Source organism: Elaeis guineensis, chromosome 7 (assembly GCF_000442705.2).
Source record: "Elaeis guineensis isolate ETL-2024a chromosome 7, EG11, whole genome shotgun sequence".
Taxonomy (NCBI): domain Eukaryota; kingdom Viridiplantae; phylum Streptophyta; class Magnoliopsida; order Arecales; family Arecaceae; genus Elaeis; species Elaeis guineensis.
The window spans coordinates 87,456,564-87,472,933 of record NC_025999.2 but is presented as its reverse complement, the minus strand read 5'-3'; the positions used below and the strand labels follow the sequence as shown (position 1 = coordinate 87,472,933).

At 37.4% G+C, this 16,370-nt stretch overlaps 1 protein-coding gene across 1 annotated transcript; it reads right to left on the bottom strand.

Moving 5' to 3' along the window:
• Positions 1-327: 327 nt before the first annotated feature.
• LOC105048717 (uncharacterized) lies at positions 328-16,077 on the bottom strand. Its single transcript, XM_010928137.4, has 5 exons — positions 14,856-16,077; positions 14,026-14,753; positions 13,853-13,942; positions 1,441-2,334; positions 328-1,331 (listed from the first exon to the last, which is right to left on the bottom strand). Exons 1-5 carry the CDS (start codon positions 14,962-14,964, stop codon positions 1,221-1,223), a joined length of 1,932 nt encoding a protein of 643 aa, XP_010926439.2. The 5' UTR covers positions 14,965-16,077; the 3' UTR covers positions 328-1,220.
• Positions 16,078-16,370: the final 293 nt, after the last annotated feature.

The following is a 16,370-nucleotide window of genomic DNA, read 5'->3' as shown; positions in this document are numbered from 1 at the left end:
ATTTTCTTAACATCCCAAAAAGGGAGGTGGAAGGGTTGTGGAGAGATTAATTAATTAGAACGAATGCAAAATGAACTCCCACCGCTGTAAGACCTTCGGTTTTCTTGAATGCTGCTGTGGAGCTTGTTAATCCCGTTACCTCAAATATTATCCTCTTATCTGTAAATTCTCTCTATACGAACTCAAATTGATGAGTTAGCAAAAGTATTTGAGACAAGTAAAGAATGTATTTATCAAATATATTGCAATCACAGCCATCCATCAAATGCCAATGTTAATAAACTGTGCTTGCAAGTTGAGAATACCAATAAATGCTGCCCTCAAATATTCAGTTGCAAAAATGTTTTATTATCTTTCAGTGATTTGTACAAACTAAAATTCCACATTTGATACTGCTTGCATCTTTCTCACGCATTCTTCCAACCACATTCAAGGGTTCCGAAGCCCATCACAAAGCAATATCTGTCAACAATAGCCACATAAAACCAGGTACAGGCCACCGACAATGCTGAAGCAAAAAGGCCTGACGCCTCGGCATTCAAATACCCGTTCTAGATAATCAACCCCTTCATTATGGATCTTAGGCCTTGTGTTCACTAAAAATAAAAAATAAACAAAGAAAGCAAATCAACTAGCTGCCATTCCTATTGATGAGGTTCATTTAGGTGCATCCCCATACAATAACTACTGCATTGATTCATGCAAAAGCGGGTCCAGGTTGATGAAACTGGCTACTTTTCCTCTCTATCACTAAAAGCACCATAATCTTTCTTTGAATATTGCCAAAAAGTTAAAAAGAAAATAAAACAAAAGACAAAAAGGTAAAAAAGCCCTGATGTTTCCAAACTGTGCAATTTTCTTGTACCCTAGTACCCTATCTACCTTTCCTGTTAACCCTCAACCAATCCAACAAAATCAAAAGGGAAGAGGCTTCTATGAAAAAGCACCCTAAAGTTTGGTAGGACAGCACATGAGTTTGAGGACTGAAGCAATGCATCTTATTTTGCATTTCACATCACGTTTCTTTTTGGAAGCAAGACAGGAAAAAACTACTTCCTCTTCTTTTAACCTCGCAGATTTCCATACCACTCCATTTTCTTCGCATTTCAAATCCTCTTGAAGTCAATTGAAAAATTCCTTTGACCGCAAAAATTTGAGCCTTCTTAGCCATGGAAGCAGTGGTTGTTCAGCAAAATCACGCTTCCACTTCTCAGATGAGTTCAATTCAAACGATTGCCAGCTACGTCACTCTGACCTGAGTCTGGAAGCACCATCCTCAATGGCCGTATCTCACGTTGGCCCACCCTCAAAGATGTCCTTCGACCCTTATACTGCAAAAGGTTAGAAAATATATATAATTATTGGGTTCCTCAAATTAATAAAAATCTCAACCAAACACCATTAACAAAATTATAATCCTTCTCAGATAGCATCAGTTACCCGACGGACAAAATCATCAATCTCCTCAGGTGTTAGAGCATCTCCCTCTGCATTTTCATCCCATCCAAGTCGTCGCAGTAAGTCTAATTCTTCCTCACTTGGAACAACAACAGGGTCTGAAGATGAACTTCCATCGATGCTGTCAGGAGCAGATGCTGGGGCAAGAACAGGGCCCGAAGAACTCTCTCCCGCATTGCCAGGACCAGAATCTGGGACAGCAGGGTCTGAAGATGAACTCTCCTCTTCATTGCCAGGAACAGACCTGCTGGACACTTCACAGACACCGGTACTATCTTCAGTACAACCATTCCCATCCTCCACTGGGCACTCCAATTCAGAACAAGATGCAGAACTGTCCTTTCCTTGATTAACAGAAGTGGAAGTCCCTGTTACCTGCTCATCCAACTTCGCCGAGCAGGATGCGGAGGCAACACAGCTTGGCTCAGTAATATCAGCAGAATGGCTTGTAGGTGATTTCTTCCGAATGATATTGAAGAAATCATTACGATTCTGCGCCTGAGAAATAGGCCTTTTTTCCCCAAAGGAACTCTGAGTAGAAGATGGAGCACCTGCCTTGCCGTCTGGCTTCAGCTTCGGGTTAACAGCACCCTTTGGTTGATGAATTGCAGTTGTCTGAACACTGCTGTGTGGGGTTGCAATTCTGCTGGCATTCATCAGACCTGGGCTATCTTTGGCAGTAGGAGAGAGGCCATTTCTCTCACGGTTGAGGACTTGAAAATTTCCCACCTGAGACACCTTTGAAGTCTCTGTTCTAGCAGGTGCACGGGGGGTGAGACTGACTAGTTGAGATGGCGGCTGCCCAACCTTGGAAGGACCACCAAGATCTCCAATTCTTGCTCCTTTGGCTTTTGACTTCTCTGAAGAGTTGAGAGCCTAAAAGAGCAAAAAAAAAAAAATGAATGTTAAACAAGAGTCTGCCTGCCATGTGAATATCAGAGCTCAATTTTGAATCAAATTCATATTATGCTCATAAAAAAAAGCTATAAATTCAACAAACTTTCCAATATAAGGAATGTTGGCAGAGACCTTGAATAATGCATCCAAGCATTGACATTCGTCAAATAAAACCCTAAAAAATGAAAAAGCTAAAGAATGAAGTTGTCGACTTCAAAAAATATTTCTTAACTGGATATCTCCCAGCAAATTTCACTTGTCTGATATCATTGATCCAAATACGGAGCATATTTCAAGGGATCATTTGGAACTCATTTTAATAAACTAAAACAAATTTAGTCCGGCAATCTCCCTAGAGTTTTGTATTACATTTCAGTTTAAAATCAACAACACTGTTACACTTCAAATTAATGCCTGGAACCCATTTGGATTGGTGCATCTTTCAGCAAGTTGTCAATCAAAATCATGCTTTGTGCTTGGGTCATACTATCTGCATTATTATTTGGTAGTTACTTTGTGCATTGCAATAAAAATTGCCTCCCCACCATCTCCTCCTCCTCTTTTCTTCTGTCTATCATTTTCATTGCCAAATTGTAGCTCCTTCACACATTATATACAGGGATTCCATTTATCTTCCATAGGAATCAAAACCGAGACTTTTGAAAATATTGTCCGATATTAGATTCTGAAGCTCTATGTGCATTTCCCACAACCTAATATAGAATGAGATTATAAAAAAAGAACATGTCAAGCAGAACATGGAAAATCATTAAAATTCTAATTGGATGGATCTGCAGTGAGATTAGATGGCTGATCATATTTCAAAGGTCAATGTGAAGCACAATAAGATGTCCGTAAGTACCAAAAGAAATGTTTGCCTCCAGATTTGGCTCGGGTTCTCCCCGGATGCCAATCAAGATAACCTTGATATCAGGTGAATAATTCGCTGGCTAAATAAGAGGGTAAGATCTCACACTTCCATCTCCTTTTTAGAAAATCTTAAACTTCATATGAATCCAAGTAATGGTGGGGCTACTTCAATCTCCAAAGCTTGAAAAAACAAAACAATAAACATAATGTGAAAAAGCTCCAAGGGAATTCTTAGACTCTAAAATGATCACAAAGAGCACAAAAATCGTTTCTCAACATGCATGCAAATTTCACACAATTGAAACAATAGATGTAGAACATGCCAAAATCACAGAAAAAACATCGCAACATGTTTCTATTAAGATCCCATCAAAAAACACAAATAAAAAATTCAAATTACAAAATAACTAGGCTCAGGAATATAAACCTAAAGGAAGCTCTTTAGAGAACATCACATAAGTGGACTTCTGATCACAATGCAATTTCAACTTGTTTCAGGTCGATATGAATCTGGTATACCAGAAGCACAATCTTATTATCTACCATGCAATTTTCTCTCATTTAGGCTGATTAAGAATCACATAACCTAGAGTATCTATTTAGTATGAAACCGAATACTTACAATTTAAAAAGCATTAGATCTAATTTAAATTTGAATAACAAAGAGAATTGCTTAAAATTACAACTTAAATTTTTAAAAGTGCTCCATGATATGAGCATGGCCTAGTAGGAAAAGTTATAATTTATAAGTCATTACTTTTTTATGGTAGAACATTTACATAGCTAATTCACGTCCTCCCTCTTCTTCTTCCTCTGTTATCTCTATCTGCATGTTAAGTCATACCTAGTCAAGCTAAGTTCAAAATCCATCAAAATTGAATTGCATATGGTATGAAACATTCACATCAGAGGATAGCGGGAAACTATAGATTCCTGCCAATGGTCACTGAGATGGAATCAACATTTGCATTGAAGTTGTATTAGAGGGAAGCAAAACTCCTAACAATGTTTTGGCATTTTACAAAAGCTCTATGTGAGCATATTAGGGGGCTTCTAGAATGCAAAAGCTGATTGCATAATAATCTACCATTCACTACTTTGAATCAATGGTCCAAAAGACAATTTGACTGTTGAGCGTATGATAACAAATGGACCAAAAGGGATCTCCAACTGGTGGCCATAGTAGAGTTTCCTATATTGAGCAGTCTATCATTAATCCATCATGGTTGAGTCATCCACTAGTGCCTAAAGCAACTTACCCATCCTTACAATCAGAACCTCCTCACCACACAATCTGATAATGTCTTCCAGCTTTTACAAGGTTAACTCAGGTTCTACGTACTGGTGGGATAGTGGGGCATACCACATCCAGAGAATTGAGACAGGAAGGCACTGAGTATGTAGACAGGATGAGGTTGTGAAATAGACCAGGATGGGGCGAGATGTCAACTGCCCTCAATGTGAGCACACTGCACAATCCCATTCCATTAAAAAACTAGAAAGGCCAAGTCCTGCAGTATTTAAGACCTTGACATTAAGCATCCTTGCTTCATGATCAAGACAACTTGCACAATTATTACTCATCCACATACTAAACAGATAGATCAGACTTGTGCTCAGCAAGAACATTTGCTCTAATACCAGTTTGATGGATAGATCAAAATTAGGATAGATATGATAGTTTAACCAGACTTCAAGAAACGATAATGAAAATATGGAGCTCATCAGATCCATAATCATAGTTGCAAATCCTCAAGCCAAGCAAAGCCATCTACCAAAGCATAGACTCCAACAAGCACAAAAGCGAAACAGAACTACAAATTAAGTTTCCTCTAGACCTACTCAATCTACTTTGGAATTCATTCCACTATGAGTAAAATGCATGATAACTTAAGCCAAAAAACAAAAAAAATACTTAATCCAAGTAATTAATTTAATAAAAATCAATCCTAATAATATGAAAAGAAAAAGAAAAAAAAAAGATACAACTATGCCCATGTTCAAATTTAAGCCTTGGTCCCTATGAATCACTATGATAATTTGAATGAAAGATGTAACTGATCAAGGCACACCACATGATGCAATTATAAAGCTAGAATGGATGCTTGAATCTACAAGTTGTGTTTTTAAGTTGCCATTGTAATCATTTCTAAATATGGTAAAAAATACTCCTTACATAAAAAACACCATAAAACCTTCAAGCAGCATTGATTGGTGGGTGCGCTAATAGTCAAGGTTATGCTTGACCAAAACTGGTGGTGCTAGTCAAGGATATGCTTGGCCAAAGCTTGCCCATCCAAGATGCAACCCGAGCATAGTAGACAGAGTCTTAAAACTAGGGTTCCACACCCATTTCCAAGTACAATGTTGCGCGATCTTGTTAAGAACTTCACTTCATCCAAACCACAACCGAATCCAGTTTAGGTAACAAAGTCCCCAACTACAATTACTTTTTTTAAAACAAATGACCTTAAATGATGAAAGAGACCTGAACCAACTAAAATTCAAAAAACACAAGAGGACCTAATAGCTAACAGATTCTCAGCCCTTCCTCATCAGCACTATTTTATCGACAGAAGATGCTCAAACAAAAGTAAAACGAATCAGAAAAATATATTCGTTTTTGCATGATAAATACAATTTCAGGGTGCAATTGGTTGCTCTACAAACCGGATAATTTTTTGTATCCATGAATACACAAAATGCATGGAAGTCAGTCCTTGTAGAAAAGCATCTAATCCAGGAAAACAGTTCACAAGTTTGGCACATTGTAAATTACTATGTGGGCATTTTAAATAAATGAAGAGGTGAAGATAGGGGGAGGGCAAAGGTGCAGCTGGGAGATAACCCACATTTAAAAGATTTAATTTTACAAAATCTAGTAAGAAACCAAAATGTTATATGATCAAGACTGCTGCACTTAGAAGTATTCTAATTCAAAATCACAAGTCAGTGATTTTATCTTAATTCAGTTTTTCTAAACCAAGAGATAATTTTTTCTTTCAGTAAGTTACTGCACTTAAAAAGAAAGTTAAAAGATAAAAGAGTGTAAAGTGAAACGATTGAACATGAATTTGAAAAGTTCTATTCAAAGTTGAATATTTAAATTCAAAAAATTTAGTCATTTTATGATCTTTCAGTACACCCACTTGTACGGAAATACTAGTAATTTCAAGAACATGCAATCAAGGTTTAATGGTTGCATGCCGGTGTTGTACCATTGCTTAACTGGTATAAGACATGTTGTGTCATGCGGTGCTTGGCATGGTATTGCCACGTGCACACAGACGGACAATGCCTTGCCACATGCCAGTTCAGCACTCTCAACATATGAGCAGGTTCATGCCAACAGGCACTATTGGTACTTCAATCCTTTAATGCACTCACATCATGTTTTTGCTGTACGTCTGAATGCTCCCTAATCATAAAACAGAACCCATATATCTAAACTTTAGGTCAACATCTAAATGTGAACAAACAGATCCTAAGACAATAAGAAAGTAATATATTAAATTTGTCATAGATAAATATATTTTAGTTCCAATGTAGTGTTCACCATTGAGACAAAAGATGGAGACTGTGGAAAGCAGACTTTGTTCATTTGACAGTAATTTAAATGGTTATAAAGTGCTTTCCTAAAAGGCTCTTTCATTCTTCAAAATATATCTAACTTAAAAATCAAAGTTTTAAAAAAGGAAAATCAATTGAGACAACAGCAGCATGTGCAACAAATGCCAGCAGAGGCCCATAAGTAGGCCACAACAAGCCTTACATCTGAAATCCAAAATGGAGGGAACAATGTCACCAAGCTTATAGAAAAAACATGCCATACAAAGTATAAAGAGCTTAGTCCACAAAGATAATTAATTGAAGGGAAAAATCGAAAGCCTTGAACTCCTAAGCAGCCCACAAGGTGCTGCAAAATCACTACTCTTCTCCCCTCTACCCTGTCCCCAGAAGTTGATAAGGATAATGATATGTAAAAATAAAAAGTCAAAAAAAGAAATCTCCATATAATATTTCAACTACAGTAGATTAGAGTTTCTACCAAACACAGTAAAATAGTGTGCCCTTGTGGCTGAGTCCCATAGGCACAGACCAACATATTGCACAACCAGTTCTTATAGACTAGTGCTATGGTAAATCATCTTGCTCACACCATTATATATAAGCCACGAACACGATCAAATATATAACAACCATACAAGCACAACAGCAATTTCTGTCCATACATGGATTTAAAAAAAAAAATCCACATAATAGTTCGACTACCACATTCTGACAAATAAAAAAGAACCCAGAATTACAAGTTCCCAGAGAACCCCGTAGAAAGCATAGACCAAGATAAGAATGAAAGTGGACCCAACAACGCATAAAAGCAATAAGTTTCTAGAAAGTGACAAACCAAAATGCACAAGGAAAAAAGCAAAAGCATTTTTTATTTTGGAAAAAAAAAAAAGGCAGACCAAATTTACAATCTCTGCCTCCAGAAAAAACGCTCCTTGAAATATAACTCCAAAAATCCAGGAAGTAACTATTGATCTGGCTTGAAGCCAAAAGAGAAAAGGATGGCAAAAACAAATAGAAGAAAAGGAGCATGTACAAGAACCAAAAAAGGAAAAACATGTGAGACTCCTCAAGTAAAGGATAACTAGAGGAAAATCTACCATGAAGCTTAAAGCTTCATTAAACATAATCCTCAAAGCACCAAATCTATTTTCAAGGACAATTAACAAGGTTATCCATGGTTGAAAGTTACCAAAACCCTAAAAATAGACTAAAATAGGCTTTACCAGAAAATCGAAGCCACATATCTTGGAGGCTTAAAGAACCAAACAAAGTTGGAACAAAATTTTGGTTTTTATAATCGATGCTTTTATGGATGGAAACAGCGGCAGAATTGTAATTTCTTATTGTTTTGATGGTTAATCAGTACGGTGGTCATAAGACCATAAATCTTATGATTGATCCATTAAGAATCTTATACAAAGAACCTTCCCATGGCTCTCTTAATTTTAAATTCCATGCGGACCTAGCTTGCTATAGAGTACTACTTTGACTCTTAATGCATACTAAGTCTTCAACTAAGATTCCTACTCATGAATTTTGACCTGCGGTTATTACTTCGAAGCACAAAACATTCTAGTTTTCCCTTCACTTTTTACTCAATCAGTGAAGACCTCTTAAATATATAACAATCAACAAAATTTTAGCAATTTATAGATGTATGACAGTATGAGCACTTCCTTGGAATCTGGAGCACTAGTTAGTTTTGATCTTGATGGCCTAACATCATTGGTCCCTCTCACCCTACCCTCATTTCATGCCTCCAATATGAAATACAACCACTAATATTAAAGACTAAGATCCTCTTTATGTATTACAATAGTTGCTATCTTCCAACATACACAAACCCATAACTTGTCAAATTCAATTACAATATGCTCCACTGTTATCCGGCCTTCAAACCAAGGCAATCACAATCATATTTGTCCACCAATATCACTTTGTAATTTGAATAAGCAACTAGAATTTCAAACAAATCAAGCTCTATTGGATATATTAAACATATTGCACATATATATGAGACACTTCATAAAAATAAATTTTAAATCACAAAATTCACTAGACCTACAAAATTTCACTTCAACAGCCAACATACATCTTAGACAATTGCAAGGAAAACAAGAAAAAGCAGTTAAACCCTTGAATGAAGTTTGGAATGTTCAGCATGATAGGAACATTAATAGTTCAACAGTAACATTTATCAATATATCCCCAATGTAATCATTATACAAACAATAGCATCATACATGTGATCAAGAAAATACTCGCCACATTTAAAAACCATTGAGTGTTTAACTAGAAAAAAGTCTACAAATGATCTTGCAGCTACTCTCCAACCTCTGAGCCACAACTAAAGGAAATGTTAAACAATATTCCAATGCAGAAGTCAAATGCGAAGTCAACTATAGAAACGATAAGAAAGCATCATCCAAGGTACTTTAGAGATGTACAAATATTAGCATTTTAAAGGAAATCATTGGTAGAGTTTTTAATTGAAATCTTGCATGTTAAATTAGGGACAACCATAGGGAAAAGTATGGAACTTTCTAATAACAATGCAAGAGTTCCTTTAAAAATGCTACAATGGAGTAAGCTACAATGGCTTTAGCCTTTAGGTGATCTAAGGCCCTAAGCAAACAAGGGACATCCAACATCCAAAATTATCACCTACTATCTAGAGAAGATATGCAGTTTACTGCAGATATAGATAGCAAACTGGAGGTCTGATCCACACACTGGACATAACTATGATTGCTGATGTCTTTCGTTCAGAACAACCCCTTCCAGCTTGTTTTCATCAAGCCCAATACCCTCTCAAATTCACCAGTGACTTCGTACTCCCTAAAGTTACAGCTAAACAGACCCAAACATACAGGTTTCATCAAGAACTGATCTTTCTTGGTTCCAAATATAACAATCCCATATATAGGCTCGAACTAGTTCTGTCCTTGAATGGCTATCGGTCATATGGTTGCAAAAAATTTGTATGCCACCCATCTACGATGAAGCTTTACAAAATTGGAACAATGAATTGTGCACATTAGACATGGCAGAGATGCAAAACATTTATCCAATGAGGATGTGATCAGAGAAAGACAGCAAAGTTCACTAATGAACCAACATGGTACTCCATTATAGATACAACATGAAAAACAGGAGGTTACCCTTCAACTTGCTTTAGAGGTGGCAAAGTGCAACTACAATGTCACAGGCAGTGTTTGCCATACTGACAATGTTGTACCATACCGAACTATGTACCGACACTATAATAGGATGGTACTGGTATGGGGTCCGGTATCAAGACAGCGAACCTTGGTCACAAGCACTAAACTCTAATCATGAATACAATAAACCATGAGGTGTTATTCGATGATCAACAAAAGCAAACCATGCTTCGTAATAAAATGACAAATAAGAGAATACGACCCTAGCAATCCACAAAATTTAAGTTACCCATTCCCAATATCTGATATTTGCTTCATAGATATGGAAACAGGGTAAAATCAGAAATTATTAGATTTTTTTTTTTTACAGAAATTGTATGTTGAGACAACCTAAGTTAGGTTTCCAACAAGGATAGCCTTTGGTTAGAACCTAGTTTTGGTGCAGATTCCATTAGTTTGGACTAAGCTGTATACAAATAGCAAAATCACATCTGACATGTGAAAAGATATTGTCGCAAAAGATATATGGAGCCAACAAAATTCACCATATTGACCCCAAGAATTATCCATTTGATATCGACCCAGGCAAAGCTTTAAGAAGCATGAAATAAAGCTACTCATACACTTGATGTAAATAATATATTGAGCAAACTGTACATTATATTATTGTACAAATAATTGTTGCAAGTTCTAATAAATATGAAAATAAAGCTAATCATACACTTGATGTAAAAATATATCGATCAAACTTTTATTTATAGTATTGTAAAAATAATTGTTGCACCTGTAAATGGCACAAAGCTAGAATAGATGAGTATATGCAAATGAAGAGATCCACTGGAAGTGTAGTTGAATATGAAGGCATACACATGATGCACAAATCATAAAACTCCATAAGTTCAGGTCACCCATAATATCCTAAGCATTCAACCACCAATATACACAATCAAATTTCTAATACATTAATCCATAGAATAAATCCAATAAGCCATAAAAAATGTTAACCAACAAGCACTGCTCAAGATCAGCAAATCTATTCCACTATTATATTCAAACTCCCAAACGGCATTCATGAGGCTTCACTCAGGAGGCCATACATCTTCACTCAAGTGTGTAGCACGTCACTCTCTAGTTATAAAAAACAAAACTAACACCAGAACATCACGTCAACTGAACTCCTCTGATTGCAACATCCAAACCCAAAACAATAACACAACTCGAAGCTACAGCATCATCAAAATGTTAAAGCTTAATTCTTAATTAAGGATATTTCGTTTAGATATATCTTGTAAATCACCTTAAAATTCCTTTCCGTTAGCCGTCACATTAAAATTCCACAGAATTTTCTCCCTTAAAACTACATTAAGCCAAATTCTAGCCCTAATTACCTCCCAATTGTGATTAAGAGGTAATTCAAAGTTATATAATTTTATAAGCTCTTCTCAAAAAATTTTTTGATGACATTATCCAACAAGACTGCCAATCAGTTTCCTGCTTATTGGAGCTACCACTACCAACGTCCTCCTGCATATGCTGTAGTCTAATAATCAAGGCTAGTAAACTCACTGAGCTTCCAACCCAGATAATGAAAGGTATTTAGAAATCCAAAATGCCTCATTGACAAAAAAATGAAGCATAAGTCTTGCATAATTAACCATGGTTGAAATGATACACCTGCAACAGGTATTCAAAGCATAAAAAGAAGGAAGTGCCTTATAGACAACAAAAATATTCACAGATGGACCAAACAGAAAACAATCTTCCAAGAGTCTTGAATGACAAAGCATCAAACTTATTCAAGCAAACAGAGAAGAACCAGATGCTCTATGTCACAAATTGTTCCACATGATGGTCTAATGGTGAAGCTGTTCCAAATCCTTTTGATGGTCACTCCATTCTTAGACCCCTTTATTACACTTTGTCCATTGTCAGAATCACATAAAACATTCTAATATTCCTCAAATACTTCACATTACCTCCCAGATCAACTCACCAAACAGTTCTATTGTTCTCTATCCATGCCCCTCATATATATCAAGCATCCTTTCAAGCGAGTCTTCTTCAAGTCTTTATTGAATACATCCATACCATCTCAACTAGTTCCAAAATTACATACAAGATACGATTAGATTATAAAAAAAGAGAGCTTTGACTCTATTGGAGTCCTAATAGAAAACATGTACAATCTTCTAATCCACGCTTGCAAATGATCCACATGCCCATGACACTAATATGCCAAAAGCACATCAAAACTATCCCACAATTTTAGTAAAATCGTGCTCACGTATGTGTATTTGATAAATGTCAAGATATGTTAGCATACTCCACTACCAAACTACCCACTTCTTAAGCCACATGTTCTTGCCTAACTAGGTGAACCAACTTTGATCATGAAAATCCCATCGCATAAAAAAAAAGCATGCAAGACATATCACGCATCTACTACTACTACTTTTTTTGGATCATTCTTAATTCAGTGACCTTCACCTCCCTACTGAACTCAGTATCATAACAAAAAAAAACTACAACGTTATTTAACAGCCACCAATAATTTTCTCTAAAAACGATACAAACTTCAAATGAAACTTATTCCCCAACCTTCAAATGAAACTTATTCCCCAAAGTTTGCTTCCTGATCCCAAATACCTTAAACTTTCCTAAAGCCATTTACTGTCAACAGGACTCAGCTTGAACACCTTGATAGAGGAACACTCTACCAAAAAAGAAGATTGTCCTACAGAAAACAACTACCCTATCCTCCTGAAGGAACATAACCAACCTGGGAATAGCTACATTGCTGACAATCTAATATCCCCTCCATCTTCTCAAATCTTCAAGCAAACCTTCACCCAACCTCAAACACCTCTGTACTCCCCTCCATTGGGTATACCTAGAATGGCAGATATTATTCTAAGCTTAAAAGCTAAGGATTCAACCATTTAGTAATTTTCAGTTACAAATTTCAAAGATTCAGTATAATCACCAAATGTCCGCCATCATTTGCATCATTGCTAGTCTTGCATGAAATCGTACATGGTTATAACTTTTTTTTTTCTGAAAGGAGAAGTGAAAGACTTGTAAATTTGAAAAGAAAAATTGATTATCAAGTGGAAATTGACCTCCTTCCAGACCCCAGTAACACTACCCTTGAACTCTTGTTTAACCTAGCTCAACAAAGTCCTTGACCAAAATCACAATGTCTGATAAGAACTCTCACCTTTCTGTTCCCAACTTTGCAGTAAAGTAGCAATACTTGACAAGCATTTCAAAATCAAAATGTTTAATATAAACTCCTATGTTTTCTTCACGAACCTAATAGTAAATTCTCAAACTTTTGTCAGCTAGTAAAATTCTCGACTTTTATCAACTAGTATGATATAGTTTGTTCATGCTCAATAGTGAACAAAAGCAAGGGAACTGAATGACAGCTATGTTTCAGCAAACATGAGCAGCAATATCAATGAATCTTATTACTAAAATCAAAAAGGCCATAATCGAAACAAAAGCTTATACTTGAATAGAGGATGTGCTATTCCAAAAGTGTTATCACTAGATTAACTTTCCTTTTGAGAATGCAACATTTTGACAACATCAAATGGAAGCAAGAAAACAAATAAAAAACCAAAACCGACATGCACTCGAGATAGTGGATAAAACATCATCATGAACTTTCTTCGGATCACCAATAAAAAAACTTTGCAATTTCCAACTAAGCACCAGTAAAAGCGTACTGAACATGATTTGAAATCTTACCACCTAGTGAATATCCATTTTCTTAGAGATCATGCATGCATGTTTAAATACAATTTCAAAATACATATATGCCTGAAGAAAATGCTACAAATTTCTGACAATTATATAAGCAAACCATGCAATGCACGTACTAAGAGACCTACCGAGCTTTTAGGCATTGAAGGAGTCACAGGTATCAGCTTGCTGTATTGTAGACGAGTCCGTTCTTCAATCCTCTGGGTATCAATGGATAACTACAACCAGGAAATCAAAGAAAAAATGTCATTTATATACAAGTACCTAAAAAATAAAGAAAGCAATAGATTTACTAAGTTACCTGAGGTGGTGTACGAACTCGTGAAGGTACCTGAGCCAGTGTTTCGGCCATGTTTAACCCTGTACTACTACTCGAAACAGTAGATCCCAGACTTGCAGAAGTGTTTTGTGGAGTGGATGAAGGAACTGTTCCACTGCCTCCAACTGTAACTGGAACATCTACCAGAGCTGAGGTCCAACCATCAATGCCAATCCCTTTAGGAAGGTTCTGAATTGCAGAGGTAAGACCAGGAGAAGAAATCCTGCCTATTTCTGGTTGGCCCAGCTTTTCTTCAGCTCCGAGAGATGGAAAGTCTCTCTCGAAGGACGTTTTACCGATGCCACCAATAATACTCACCCCAGATAGTATACCATTTTTCAAATCATTCCCCGGTCTTTTAAGCAATGACTCAACTCGCTTTCCTGATACCATAGAGTGGGAGCGCCTGAGTGTGTCTTTCTCAGACCTACTTCCCATGAATGAATCAGAATAGTCACCGAATCCATTGTCCACCAAATGGGACCTATCTTTGTCACGAAGGTCGACATCCTTCTCCTTCTCCCAATCCCTATCACGATAGCTCCTACCAAAACTAGCATATGGCCGTGAGTGCAAAGAGTTATCCTTATCATGGCTCATGGATCCATTACTGCTTGCACTCCTCCGGAAAGGGGAGCTTCGGGGAGCATCATGCTCACTCGCACTCACCAACAATCTGTTTCTTGAGGAATGTCCAACACCATGGTCGTCTAAAGCAATAAAAAGCTCAAATAAGTTGCAGCTCAAGCAATACAATGAATATAAATAACAAATAACCCGTAAGACAAATACAAGAATCAATAATTTAATACCTAAATGCGAGGAAGACCCACTATGGTGGTTTGAACTGCTACTGCCACTGGCGCTGGTAGACGAACTTTTATACCACTCGGGAACAAATGTCGGCTCACCTCGCTCCATAACGAATACAGACCATCATCTAAACAAAAAAATTTGCTATATCTGCAGACTTTCAATCCACCCTCCACCCTCTATAATCCAACCTCCAAACTGACTCCTGATCTCAATCTGGAAATTGCGACGCCCCTGCTGGCCTAATGGAGGCCAGAACCCGGCATCCACTTGGGATGCCGAAGCCACCCCACCTTTGTATTCCTCCAGAAAAGCTTCAAGCGCCCAAAATCCAAATACCTCAGACGGCTTCAAGAATGCAGCAGAAGATTAGTGGGTATCTCCAACTGGCTTCCGAACGAATCAGACACACCCACGTTTCAAACCAAACAAGCCAAGGAATCAGAATATCCTCATCGCAAAAACGAACCCTAATTCATAGAAAAAGAAGAACCTCCAAATGCCCTTAAGAGACCCTCATCTCAACCCAAAAAAAAAAAAAAAACGAAAAAAGAAAAGAAAAATCGTGCAGAAATCGAACCAAAAAAAGATGGGAAGAACGAAGAAGAACCTTAATCCATCCAAGGGACCATCTTTTGTAGAAGATTGGTGCCGAACCGAAACCCTAGGATCGGGGAAACCAGGAACCAAGAATCCAGGAAAAAAAAAAAAACAGCGATTTTGAGAGAAACCCTAGAGACAGGAAGGGGGCAAAGAGATGGGACGGGGAGAGGAGATTCGAAATCAAACCCTCCTCCCCTCTGCGAGAAGTTGCAGGGGAAGTGGGAAACCCTAACCCTCGCTTCGATTTCGGCGGCGGTGTTTCCCGTTTTGCTTCAAGAGTCGCGCTTCAATAGAAGAAAGAGAGGAGGAGTTGGGGGAGGGGTGAGGATTAGAATTTAGATGCGATTTTATATTTATAGTGAGGAGAGACCTTGCGGCGGAGGGAAAGGAGAGTCCAGTCTTTCTCTGATTCTTCCCTTCTTTCTTTCTTTGCTTTCCCCCTTCCTTCTAACTCTCACAAAAATCTCTCTCTCTTTCTCTCTATTCCTTCTTCTTACGCTTCCGAAATTTTAGTTTCTATCTCGATATGGGATTTTTTTTCCCGGAGGACTGCACTTGGGTTGGAGAGGAGCAGCGGTTGGGGTTACCTCTGAGGGGCGGAGAGAAATAGAATTGGAGAGGAGAGGGCTTCTCGCTTGGTTGGTTTTATCCTGGAGAATTGGAAGGGAGATATATTGGGGGAGGGGGGAGTTGTGAACTTGAGAGGACTCTGTTTCCTTTTCCTTGTAATTTCTTTTATCTCCTTTTGGATTTTAGAGCTGGGAAGGGACCCAAAGCTCTCTGGTCTCGCTCTCTCTCACTCTCAAGGCTGTACGTATATTGGGTCAATTTAGATGGCACCGGTTCCATGAGTCATATAACTTTTATTAGATTTGTATATTATTTGATTTTAGAAAATGATTTTTTTATTA

Excerpts from the sequence above, each read along its gene's own strand:
- LOC105048717 (XM_010928137.4), bottom strand. The coding sequence starts at position 14,964 with ATGGAGCGAGGTGAGCCGACATTTGTTCCCGAGTGGTATAAAAGTTCG. Across the intron at positions 2,335-13,852 it reads CTTCAATGCCTAAAAGCTCG|GCTCTCAACTCTTCAGAGAA; the intron begins GTAGGTCTCTTA and ends TTGCTCTTTTAG. Across the intron at positions 1,332-1,440 it reads TTGATGATTTTGTCCGTCGG|TATAAGGGTCGAAGGACATC; the intron begins GTAACTGATGCT and ends AACCTTTTGCAG.